The sequence below is a fragment of the Camarhynchus parvulus genome, chromosome 3 (assembly GCF_901933205.1).
Source record: "Camarhynchus parvulus chromosome 3, STF_HiC, whole genome shotgun sequence".
Classification (NCBI taxonomy): domain Eukaryota; kingdom Metazoa; phylum Chordata; class Aves; order Passeriformes; family Thraupidae; genus Camarhynchus; species Camarhynchus parvulus.
The window spans coordinates 36206785-36220335 of NC_044573.1; the positions used below are offsets into that span (position 1 = coordinate 36206785).

At 35.5% G+C, this 13551-nt stretch overlaps 1 protein-coding gene across 1 annotated transcript in view; it reads left to right on the forward strand.

Annotated features, from left to right (window-relative positions):
• The window catches only part of MAP3K4 (mitogen-activated protein kinase kinase kinase 4), a 64257-nt gene that overhangs the window by 15592 nt on the left and 35114 nt on the right, over nt 1–13551 (forward strand). The window contains 7 exon segments of the mRNA XM_030946044.1: nt 221–1602; nt 5404–5646; nt 9583–9729; nt 10964–11121; nt 11439–11555; nt 11954–12053; nt 12140–12223. Of these exon segments, the coding sequence (XP_030801904.1) occupies nt 221–1602; nt 5404–5646; nt 9583–9729; nt 10964–11121; nt 11439–11555; nt 11954–12053; nt 12140–12223 (2231 nt within the window).

Here is a 13551-nt window from a genome sequence, read left to right on the forward strand (position 1 = left end):
TTCTGCAAAAAAATGTAAAGCAAGAGAAAAAGAAAAAATCCTTTGGTTTAGGGTATAGTAGTGGTAACTTCTAATAGTAAGACTACATTTTACTTCTATCCGTGCCTGTTTTGTTTTATTTATATTAAACATTTTTATGCTCAACCTAAATGATTGGGAACTGAACTGAAATATGCTTGTTTTTGTTGCTGCAGTCACATTCTTTTTTCTTTGCTTACAGAAAAGATGAGTGTGCCGTCTCAGTCTTTGCATAAAGACAATGGGAAAACCATTGAGAATGTGGAAGAGCACAGCTATAAGCAAGGGAAAAAGATCAGAGATGCCCTAAGGACAACAGAACGAGATCACAAGAAAAATGTGCAGTGCTCATTTATGTTAGACTCAGTTGGTGGCTCTCTGCCAAAAAAAACAATTCCAGATGTTGATCTCAATAAGCCTTACCTCAGCCTTGGCTGTAGCCATGCTAAGCTTCCAGTCTCTGTGCCCATGCCAATACCCAGAACTACACGCCAGACTTCTAGGACTGATTGCCCGGCAGACCGGTTAAAATTCTTTGAAACCCTCCGACTTCTGTTAAAACTTACCTCAGTGTCAAAGAAAAAGGACAGGGAACAGAGAGGACAGGAAAACACCTCCTCTGTGTGGTTGAACCGATCCAATGAGCTGATCTGGCTGGAGCTGCAAGCTTGGCATGCTGGCCGGAGCATTAATGACCAAGACCTCTATCTCTATGCAGCTCGTCAAGCTATCCCCGATATCATCAATGAAATCCTCACCTTCAAAGTGGACTATGGAAACTTGTCTTCTGTAAAAAATGGAGCCAGTCTCAATGGTACTTCAGGAGAAGGAGTATGCAAGTCAACACATGGAACTAGTGCTTTGGGTTACTCGAGTTACCATGAACACCTCCATCGGCAGCGGGTCTCATTTGAGCAGGTAAAGCGAATAATGGAGCTGCTGGAGTACATAGAAGCACTTTATCCATCTCTGCAGGCTCTTCAAAAGGACTACGAAAAGTATGCTGCAAAGGACTTCCAAGACAGGGTGCAGGCACTCTGTCTATGGTTAAATATTACAAAAGACTTAAACCAGAAACTAAGGATTATGGGGACTGTATTGGGCATCAAAAATCTGTCTGACATTGGCTGGCCAGTGTTTGAAATTCCTTCTCCTCGACTGTCTAAGGACAATGATCCAGATGATGAAGACATTGATAGGAAAGTAGAAGTGAAGGAGTCCTCAGGAACATGCACAGAAGAGAGTGATGGTGAAGAACAAATCTCTGAGGAGAATGTTGAGGAACTTAGACAAGCCATCAAGAACAATTTTACTAATAAGCCAAATTTTGACTTTCAGGACCGTTTTTCAAGGAGGCTTGATAGGCTTGAATCTGAGGATGACTCTACTTCCTGGGCTATTCCAGAATGCAGCGCTGAGGGAAGCTGCAGCCAACACTGTTTGACCTCTATTTACAGGCCGTTTGTTGATAAAGCACTGAAGCAAATGGGGTTGAGGAAACTAATTTTAAGACTGCACAAGCTAATGCATGGTTCATTGCAAAGGGCCCGTATGGCGTTAGTAAGGAGTGATCACCAGCTGGAGGTAGGTTACCAGTGTAAATGGATTACAGGAGCACCTCCTTGCTGTGTTGTTCGTAACTGAAAATGTAGGAATTGGGATCTTATCAATATTTTGTTTGCTTAGTTGGTTTTTGGAAAACTGTATATTATGATTAGGAGCTCAGTTCTCCTTCCATGGAAATGAATCTGTTGTTTGACTGAATTTGTGTGAAGCCCAAGCTAGTTCTCTGTTCTTGTTCGTAATTGAAATGACATTTTTATGATAACATTTTTGTTCATTATATTTTCTAATGTCTAAATCAACAAGTCAGAAAAATCACTGTGGAAAATCAGGCCCAACAGTTGAATTTGAGAAAAATCAACTATGGAGGTGGTAATTTTTCTTGTCTTCAAGACTGGATGTTTTTCTGCAAGACATTCTTTATAAAAATGTCACTGTAGTTTTTTTTTTTGGTGGTTTTTCTCATCTACACAAATGAAGTACTGTGGTGGCACATTATGCTTGAGGAGAGATGGGATAAATGAATGGACTCAACCTTGAAATCTATGAAAACAAGTCATGTTAGTGTTGCATTCTTTAGTTGGCTTTCAGCTTAATTATTGTTTTTCTTTGGGTAATTTTATATTCTTAATTAAGAATGGCTGAGTTAATAAAACCAATGTAGGAATTAAGCAGTAAGTGAAGTACAGTAGTTTCATGTTGTAAGATGCGGTCACTAATTCTGTCAATGCAGAGTATTGTTTCTTAATATAAACTGTTATCTAACTTGTAGGCATTTTTATGCTAGGAAAAATTGGTGGTAAGGATTACTTGATCTCCTTGGTAAAATGGCACTGAGAATTCTGGGCAAAATTCTGAGAATTCTGGACAAAGGCATGTCTTAGCTAACATGCCCATTCTGATATGGATATCATGTGGTCTTCAAAATGTTGCAGATCTTTTAATGTTGACTGTCACATTTGCAAAAGAACTAAGAATTGCTGATCTCCCTTAGAAGTTATTTTTTTAGGATGAATAAATTTATAAATATAAAGCTATTTAATTTTGAAAGTTTTTTATTTGTACTGTTACTAGTGTAGATATTACTGTAGAAATTAAGCTGTTAGTTGAAATTTTATTTATTCTCTAATTGGTTTCAGCTTGTGTTTTAGAAAATTTGCATTAGAAATGCGTGAACGTTTCCTTAGAGTCAGGTGCCTAAGCAAAACTTGCAGGTATCTTGTTACAGTAACCAAAAGCACCCCAAAACCGCATACACTTCGAAAGTTCAGCTTAACATATATAGGTTGAAATAAATTTTAAAAAATCAAAGTAAACAAGACATAATATAGACATAATAATAAGACATAATATAGTCCATTGAAAATGGACTTGGAATATATTTTTGGAACTGCTAAATACCTCAAAAGTTTTGACTGCATAAGGGTTTTTAAAACAAGTTAATGAAACATTAAGTAGCTAGATTTTTTGGTGCAGCTTCAGAGAATTAGACTTTCTGGTAATGTAGTGTTGGATGACTTGTATAAGATGTAAGGTTAATCTTTTCTCCCTTCTCTACCCTTGTGACTGCTTTGAATGTTCATTTTCAGTAATTATTACCGTTATTCTCTTTTAAGTAATGGTTTTTAGTAAAGGTCAATGTTATATATATATATAAATTGTCAACTTCTTTCCTGCACCAACCTTTGAAGAACGTTACCAGAAAAAAACCACAAACAACTCTGTGTACTTAATGCAGCAAAAGATGACTTTATACTAAAATGGAAGAGATGGGTTTCAATTGCTTGGTCTTTGCATCTGACAGAACTTTGAATGTAGTGTCTTTTTTTTAGTGCAGTTCAGTTTGGTATTTGTATGCAGACAGAGTTGTTAGTATTCTGTTAATCTTTATTGTTTCTGTTACTTGACTCTTTGTTTATGTGTATACTTCTAAGTCTCTGGACATACTTTTGTTTCTATTGTTGCTTAAACAGTGTCTAAAACACATCTAAAATGTGCTTTCTGGATTTTTCCACTGTATACATTTTAATGCTCATTTCATCCTAAATATATGTAAATCTTTATATGTATTCCTGGTCTTAATGTTTTCTAGAACATGTTTGATTCCTCTGTAGGCTCTGATACTTTAACAGGGCTCTAGGCATTATAGAGTCCATTCTGTATAGAAGTTGTACAGTTTCATTCTTGGTGAAGATGGATACTATTTTTAACAGCATATGAGATCAGATATTATTTTAATAGAATGTATTTAAGCTTGTGTACCCTGTTTGTTGTTTATTCAACTGGCTGCAATTTGGAGTATGGTTTTTTGTACACTCTCAATAAATGGCTTAGAGTTTTTCTTGAGGTTTTTATAAGAAGTATTTGAAATATTTCAGATTGAGCCTGCAGAAGATTAAGATTAGTTAGATTGAACAGTAAAAGTTTAAGTGTCTAGAAGTAAGCCCTAATGTCATTTACTGTTATCATTGAAGCTAGAAAAGAATATTGCAAATTTATTCAATTTGGCTATGTAATTTTTGCTCATAGACTAGTTCTTTAATATTTTTATAGGAACTGAATTTCCCTAAACTATATTTGCATCACCATGAGGATTGTATTTCTTAAGGTTTTTTTTTGTACTGTGGAAGTGTAGTATTTTCATGATCTGTTTGTTAATGAAAACTTCTTGTATAAAGATCTTTAGCTCTGATGCTATTCTGGTGCTATATGTTCCTTTTAAAGAGAGTAAAAAGAAGACATTAGCATTCCATTTAAGAAGATATGTTTGTAAATATGTGTTTTAATTTTCTGCTAGATTATGAGTTTAAAACGTTTTTAAAGCTTTCCAGGCAGTAGTTTTATCATTTTTCAGTACCTTACTTTAATTACTGGTAATGTTTTTCTCCCTTTTGTCGTGATGTTATTTAAATTTGGCTGAAGAAAAACCTAGAAAATGCTAGTTATGTTTACTGTATGAAATGAAGGATATTCAGATGTCATAGTTAGCAGCTGAGAAATGAGAATAAGAATAAAACAGACTTAATCTGAAACAAATCTTATTCTTTAATCATGACTAGTGTGTTGTTATCTTTAGGAGCTACATGTTCTGCAGTCCAACTTTTCTTTCTAAATTAAACCCCAGAGTACCTCCATGTACAGCCTTGCTTAGAATGTTATCACTAGGTTTATAGCTTAGATTTCTAGGATGTTTATTTCATAGAGTCTCAATTATTTTCTCTAATTAGAAAAGTAATTTTATTTAAATGGAATCTTAATTTAAATGAAAAATAAGTCTATTATTTAAAAAAAAACAAACAAAAAACCCAACAAAAATCCTCAAAAGAACAAATCAGCTTGATGTCTATATTTCATATTCCTTTTTTAAACAGTTTAAATGTAAAAGCTACCAAAATTCAAAAGTTACTTTTTTGGTAGTTTGGCTTAGTTTAGCTAGTGACATTTTTTTGAATATTGCATTGATTTACAATGTGGAGTTTTATGTTAATATATGCATTATGTATTTGAAAAGGGGTGAGGTTATGTACCTGATGTAGCTTAGTGTACACTTGTTTCTCTAGATAATGTCATAACAGAAACATAAAGTAGGTGGTTTTGTTCATTCCAAAGGGTCCATAGTTGTTTTTCCTGAGACTGATGATCCTTAAAAAAAGAGTTAACATAAAAATCTCTCAATGATATAAACTTGAAACTTGTGTGGTTTACTTGCCAGCTAATAGACTTTTACCTTTTAAGAACATACTTCTGTGCATGCTATTTTAAACAAATCCAAAATCCTAAAGACTTAAGGTTCCTTTTCATGATACCTATTTTTTGTTACAGTTTTCAGAATTTCCAGATCCCATGTTGTGTTCAGATTATGTGCAGTTACTAAATTTCCCACCTTGTTGTGAGCAAAAATGCAGTGCTGTATCATGGGAGGAGTTGAAATCCATGGATTTGCCATCTTTTGAACCGGCATTCTTGGTTCTCTGCCGGGTCCTGCTCAATGTTATCCATGAATGTCTCAAGCTGAGGTTGGAACAAAGACCTGCTGGGGAACCATCTCTTTTGAGTATTAAACAGGTTTGCTTCAATTTCTTTTTTAATACGTATTTCGTGTTTGAAATATTTTGTCATTTCATTATGATATGGTGTCAGTTTAAAAAGGATAAGGGTAAGAAATTACAAGGTATAATTATGTAATAATTTTGTAAATAGTCTTGTATTTCATATGGAGATCTGCTTTTTGCATAATAAATAACTAGTCATGTATAGCTCTGTGATTTAGGCTTCCATATTGAAACCAATGATTCACAATATTATTAGCCAACAGAAATAGATGGTATTGATTCCATTTGCATTATAGGCTATATAATCTTCTCTAGCATATCTTCCTCTGTTTGGGTTTCTTAGGCAATATAAGTAGTTTTAAGGGTCTGTATTTCTCTTTTTTCTTTGATTTCATTTTTTCTCTTGTGAATGCAAGACATCTGCTAACATGCAGTGGTTGCATAGTGAAAGTTAATTGAGAAGAAAAATGAAATAAAAAAAAATAATCTTCCCCAGCCTAGTGTATTATTTTCTGTGAGTAGTGACCCAAGACTGTCAGTTTTGTCACTGGTTGAGAGTATTGTATAAGGATTTATTTTCTGGAGGTTGTCAGGTACAATGAAGGCTGTTTAGATCAATGCCAATTTTCAAACTATAGTTCTAGGACTTACTAAATTCATTTGATGTCCCTACATCTTGGCAAGCATAGCCAAATCAAGGTTTTATCAGATGATCTCTAGGAGTAAACATCTAAAATAAGATCTTGGACTGATTATGATCTCATATCCCAGTTACTTGCTGATCCAAAATGCATTGCTGTGTTACTTTGTGGTCCCAGATAAATTTGTTCTGTCTTCCTTCCTGCCCTATGCTCTCTCTTGTTCTCCCCATTTGAAGCCTACAATTTCAGCCTTAACAATCACAGAGTAATCTGCTGCATAGCATACTTTGTTATTAAACACAGTGTATCCTTCAGAAATGGGGGTGATTTTATGTTTTCCCCCCTTAACATTTTGTGTGCTCCTTCTGGACTCCAAGCTAAGTAAAAATTACACTTTTCCTCCTGGAAAATAATATGTTTGTACCAGACTGTTTTGGTGGTGGACACTGCCTTACTAATGACATTGAAAAAATGAGTTCAACTCAGCAAATACTTCCCGTCCCACACAGTATTTCTGAATAGGCAAAGGAGCTGTGGAAGATGTTTCACAAATAGATCTGTTTGTTTCCTGAAGAATTATAATTCCTAAAATCTTCATGAAGCTGAAGAGTCCAGGAGTCTGTGTTACTCTTCAAGTCCACAGAGTGTTAAAGAATTACGGAGAAGACTGGATTAGAGATACTCTGGTCCAGCCTTCTGGAACCTGGTTCCTACAAATAGATTGATCCTCAAATTAAGTTATTTTATTATCATGTGAGAGCATTGCCAGCAGGTTGAGGGAGGTGATTCTGCCCCTCTACTCAAGCCCTAGGGAGGTGCATCAGGACTGCTGTGTCCAGTTCTGAGCTCCTCAGTACAAGAGAGACATGGAGCTCCTGGACTGGGTCCAGTGGAGGACAAAGATGATTAGGGACTTGGAACATCTCTCCTGTGAGGAAAGGCTGAAGGACGTGGGCCTGTTCAGCCTGGAGAAGAGACAGCTGAGAGGGGACCTCATCAATGTCATGCATCACCCTCTCTAGCCCTCAGAAGGTGACCATCTGAAATATGATCAACTCACTTGTCTTCAGTCATGCTGCTCTCCCAGCCACTGGGCAGGAATGCAAAACTTGTACACAACTCAAGACAACTGAGCCACCTTAACTGCAGACATAAGATTTTTCAATTCTTTCAAGATATTATTCAGGAAGGAGAGCTGGTGCTACAGCACAGCATTCTGGAAGTGGCACTGCTCCACTTCCTTCTGTTAGATGGTCTTACCATCTTGATTGTTCTTTGTATGCAAGTTGCACAGCAGAGTCTGTTTTTTGTAGTGATTGACCTAGTGAATCTTATTTGAGGCACTGAGACCTTTAAGTGTCTCTTGCTTTTTGGTACCATTGGAAATATGTAGCAGTACTGTGTGAATGTATCAGGTATGGTAGTGTTTTTACTCAACTTTTTCAAGGTGACATTAAATTTTTGTATTACTAGCAAGTCAATTGTATGAAAAAATTAATATGATTTTCAATGAAAAGTATATACACAAAAAGAAAACTAACACAGATTATATCCCTCTTACAATGTGCCTTTTCTCCTTTCTTGCTGCCTTCCTCCTTTTTGTCCATGTTTCACTTTCAGTACTAGCTTTTGTAATCCTGATAATACTGTGTTATTGGAGAGAGCTGTTCTCTTCTAATGGCAGTTTAGTACCTGAACAGTTCAAGATGGTTTTTAAATTCAGCATTTGTGTTGAGAGGTGGATGTGTGTATGTGCTTGTGGGTTATTTCTGTTTGGTTGTTAAAGTTGGTATTGTTTGTCTTGCCCCACCTGCTTTGAGAAAATAATTTGTTATATAAACTACCTAAACAAAAAACAACCCATCAAACCAATAATAGTGATAATATTTTCAGTTTAAGCTGTATATTCGTTCATGTGCTCATTGTACACCAAAATTTTGTTTGGCCACTGCCTGGTGAATTTCAGTTTCAAAAGATTAAGATCACTAAGATTAACTTTGCTGGTTTTTTGTAGATCCTGTATTCTGTTACTCAATAGCATACCCCTGTAGAAAAGTATTATTTAAATAAACTCAATTTTTAATGAAGCTTTACAAAGTTTATTTTGGAATGGATATGCATTGAAGGGAAAAAATAACCCTATAGGTTAACAGAAAGTACACTGCATGTGATTGAGTGGAGTGAAGAAGGACATTAATTTTAAAGTATATGACATGTTAGGGATATAAAAGTGTCCATTTGGATTTCCACCTTATAAAAAATTCCTTTTTTTACCCCTTTTCACCTAACTTGGTAAATTTTAAACTGTAGAATTCAGACTATTGTCCTTGTTTCCTCTGCACATCAAGGAATGCAATACAATGTGTTCTGGCCTGTAAAGGATTCCAGAGACTCTTGTCATACTAATAACATTCTTGTATGTTTTCTGCTTTTGTGCCATTATAATTTCTTACACATTGAGTCCACTCTGTTGGTATATCACTTTGCCAGGAGAGCCATTATAGAAGATTTTAAAAAGCATATTAATTCCAACAATTCCATTCCCTCTGACCCTTAGGAAAAAAAAATCAGGGTTTGTCAAACTTGAAGACTGATGATCTCAGAATACACTCTTAGCACTTCAAGTGTTTCTGAAAGAAAGGCATCAACATGTTAGTGTAGGTTTGAAATGATCCTTGCTCCTTGTGTACTTGTGTACCTGTGGTTGTGCATGTCTCTTGAAATAGATAAAAGACTAAGCTTTCAGGGAGAGGTGACAGCTCTTCCAAAGGCAACCCCTTCTGCGGTTGAAAAGAGAACTTTCCTCATGTTAGCTTTGCCCAAGGAAGCAACAAAAACCCACTAATCATTTTCAGTCTGGTATGGCTTTTGGAATTGAGGGCACCTGCCCAGGAGATTGACAGTGAATTCGCTGTAGTAAAACATTTCTCTAAGCCTGTGTTAAACACATTGCATTTTTTTCCTGACTTGCTTCCATTGAAAGTGGTGATTTCGTGACTGTGAGCCCTTTTGCCCCTTTCTAAACTAATTATCCAGTAAGCTGCTTGCTGTGGCATTGTGCAGGGAGTAAGTCTGAAACATCTGCCTCCATCTCCATTTACATTGATGTGGCAAATAATGGGATTGCGATAATCCTGGAAAACTAGTGACATCTTTCCTGCAGATGTGTAGAGCGACTGTATGTGTTTCAAAAAACTGTAGAAATTATTTAGTGGCAGACTAACATATTTAGACAAACTGGGCTGACAAGGGGTGAGTTTAAGTGTAATGTCTTGACTGATGGCAATTTTGGGGTTTTTCTCTTGCAGCTAGTGAGAGAGTGTAAAGAAGTTCTGAAGGGTGGACTCTTAATGAAGCAATATTACCAGTTCATGTTACGGGAAGTGTTAGATGACTTACAAAAGATTGATTGCAACATTGATTCTTTTGAAGAGGATTTGCATAAAATGTTAATGGTAAGCTTCAAAAAAGAGCATTCAACTGATCTATCGATCTGGATACTGCTAATAGAAATCTGTTATCCCTTTTGGGGATGGTTGCATTTTTCTTTTTTTCCTTTCCCTGCTTTGATACAATTTTATTGTTTTAATGGACTTGTAAAGGTAACACACAAGCCAGTGCTGTTTTAGCAATACTGAGTTTTGCTCTGTAATCCAATATACTTGTAAATTGCCTGTATTTACCAAAAATGGTTCATATATAGAACTGTAAATTCTATAAGTTGGAACTAATTAGTTTGAACAAATTTGAACAAATTAGTTGGAACTCAAGTTTGAACAAATTAAAGTTTGAACTTTTTAATATAGAATAAAATGTTATTTTTTGCTAACATTGTATCCTCGTCTATTGGCATTGCATTAATGCATAATTGATACCTTAGTTTTAATGTGTATTCATTGTTGCAATTAGTTAAAGCAGTATTTTTAAGAAAAACATTTGGCCTCTGAAAGATAAGGGTTGGAACTAGACGATCCCTGAGGTCCCTTTCAACCCAAAATATTCCATGATTCTATGATCATGGCATTTTTTCAGTGTAGTCTGAAAATACCTGAAATCAATAGAAAGTATCTTAACCATTTTTGAGGAGGGATGTTATGGATTATTGAACTGAAACAAAAGGTAATTTTTTGCATTCAATATAATCCTGAAGGGCAGATGGTTAAAGAAATATTGAATTTACCTGGATTTTTCATATTGGTTTAAAACAATAGTAATTAAATAAAGGTGAGAGATAAGACTTGATATAAAGGAATAGCAAGTGTAGTGTAGAATCTCAGAAACCTTTTCACAGCACTTATCCATATCTAGGAGGATATGTTCAGATAAAACCTTTTGACATAATCCAGTTAATAAAAGCTTTAGAGACTGTTTTTCAGCAGTTCAGGCTTTAAAAACTCTGGCTACTGTGGGTATTCACTAATACAATGGTAAGTAGCAGCACAGCAAGCAAGGTGGTCAATATTGTCAGGAAGGTATTGTGGAGACACAGAAATTAATACTTGCTAAGCCATAAATTGCACCTTTTGTGTGAAAACATGCAGCTCATTTTCAGTTGGAGCAAATGAAAATTATTGTAGAAATACCTTCTAAAAATTGTATAATACTGAGTTTGTCCGTTGATTTGAGAAGTTCTAGTCCTTAACACCTTGTGTAACAATTTCTGTTTAAATGATCTGTGTCCTTGTTCAGGTTTACTTTGATTATATGCGAAGCTGGATCCAAATGCTGCAGCAGTTACCTCAAGCATCTCATAGTTTAAAAAATCTGTTAGAGGAAGAATGGAATTTCACCAAAGAAATAACTCCTTATATAAGAGGAGGTGAAGCTCAAGCTGGAAAGCTGTTTTGGTAGGTTTTATTTAATTCCTCTGCTTATGGTGTTGTTTAATGCTCGAGGAGTATTGAAGTCAGCAGTTGTTTGGGGTTCCCAGATGGGACTTTGTGAGATGTCATTAAGCAGCTGTTAGTCTTTGGGAATGTATGGATTATTGCAGTGGCTGTAGGAGTAGGATGCAGTAGGTGCAGTTGGCTTCTGTGGGCCCCAAGGTGCTGCTTGTTTCTGTACATGGACTTGGAAACAGCTTTCTTGCACTAAGAAGGAAGAAGTATAAGATGCCATGCTACCTCAATAAAACTCTGAAGTTCCACCATTTCTGTTGCAACAGTGATATTGCAGGAATGCTGCTGAAGTCTACAGGAATATTTTTAGATTCTGGACTACAAGACAGTTGTGATGAATTTTGGGCCAGTGCTGATGACAGTATTGCATCAGATGAAATCAGGTATTAAACCTTTTGGCTTAACAATAACAAAATGCTGTTATATGTTTCTCTACCTCTGACAGATGCATAATGTATTTTATTCCTTAGACTGCAAACTTGCATTCTGTATCACTGTACTTCTGTCTGCAGTAGTAATGAATCATCATTTTGAATTTTTTGAAGCCTAGTAACCTTCTCTTGAGTTCAGGCTATGAGAAGTTTTTATGTAATGATACTTGAAATAGATTTTTATATTCTTACCATAAAAGTGCCTACGCAAGTTCAATTTATTTGTCAGCTACTTGCAAATATTTATGTTCTTCTTACTAACATATATGTAAATAATTATTTTCTAATGGCTGTGTAAGTGTAATATGATTTATTAAAATATTGTCATTTCATTTCTACCAATGTTTCAGGAGGTCTGTTATAGAGACCAGCAGAGCACTGAAAGAGCTGTTCCATGAAGCTAGAGAAAGGGCCTCCAAAGCTCTTGGTTTTGCTAAAATGCTGAGGAAGGTAAGTTAACAGAGTCTCCTCTTATTTATATGCATTTAAGAAATTTAGTCTGAAAGCATATTCCTTTGTTTTGTCATTATTTGTAGGACCTTGAAATAGCAGCAGAATTTGCATTGTCAGCCCCTGTGCGAGATCTTCTGAATGCTCTGAAAACAAAAGAGTATGTGAAGGTAAATTCACATAGGTAATAAAGTTTAGAGGCATGAAGGTGAACTGAGTATGCTAAGCAAAATGTCAAATATTGGCATGCTCTAGTGTTTTAAGGGGACATCTATGTTTCAACATTTAAAGTGTTGTGTATTTAATATTGAATTGTGGTAGTCAAATTCTGTACTTGTGCTTGTATGAATGAGAATGCTAGTCTATGTTTCGGGAAATCAGTGCCTTAATTCCTTTTTTTTCCAAAGATTCTCTTTGTGACTGAGGAAAAACCTTTCTGTTTAATAACACTTAGCAGTGAGTACTGTGAAACAAATGCTTGCAAATCTATTAGGTGACTGGATACATGTTTGAGTAGATAATCTCAGACAATAGATCTGTGTTTTGCTTTCATAAAGCAACAGTATTATAATGGCGGTCTGCTTTAGCAAGTTTCCTAGAGACTACTAAGGACATGAGAAATGCAGGGACTGTGCTCTGTTCCAGAGGAACTGTTGCTAGAAAACTGTTATACAGCAAAAGTAAGTTAAGCTCTTGCTGATCTATGTTTACTGCAGTGCAAAGTCCCGCATTTGTGGTTTTGTGAAATTCCTTAAAAATTCAGCTTCAGCAGTTCAAGTGTATTTGGATTTGCTGTTCTTTTTTGTCCTTCCATGCATTTAATATATATTTCGCAGTTGGGATATAATGCACTAACTTTTTAATGACATAATTCTTGTCAGATTTATATAAATGTTGCTGAATACAGAAATTCGGTGAAAGGGACACAAACAAATTCATAGGAGAGTAGTTCATAAAGGATTGTAAATACATGGATAAAACAACTGGCTCAGCAGGGCCCTGGTCTGTGAATTGTTTGAGTTGGAAAATAGTCAGGGAAATCAGTCTATGTTTATTTAAAAAAATGTCCCCCAAGTATGTAGTCTTGGATGCTTCAAGACACCATATTAATTCTAGTAGACCTTTTAAAGATTGTATCTTTTTCTGATGTTCATTTTTTGAAGAAAAAATTGTGTCTTCAGTTTGACACATCTGTTACACATGGGTTAAATGACACATTTTGATAATGAACACTTTCTATATTGGCCCTCTAATATCACGTAGAGATCTTAAATTTTTAACAGCCTTTTCAGGTGGATGCTCATTAGTTTTGGGAATCTAATTTAGCTTTAAGTAACAACCATCTACTATTTTGTGTTGGCCTACAGATTATAGTCCTTTTAGTTATAAAATATGCTTACCTAATGGTAGAAGTGCTGAGTGCAGTGTTTTGTCTTAGCTTGATAACATGACACTCTGAAAAGAGAGAATTTAACTCCACCGTGAGTCAGTTACCTCA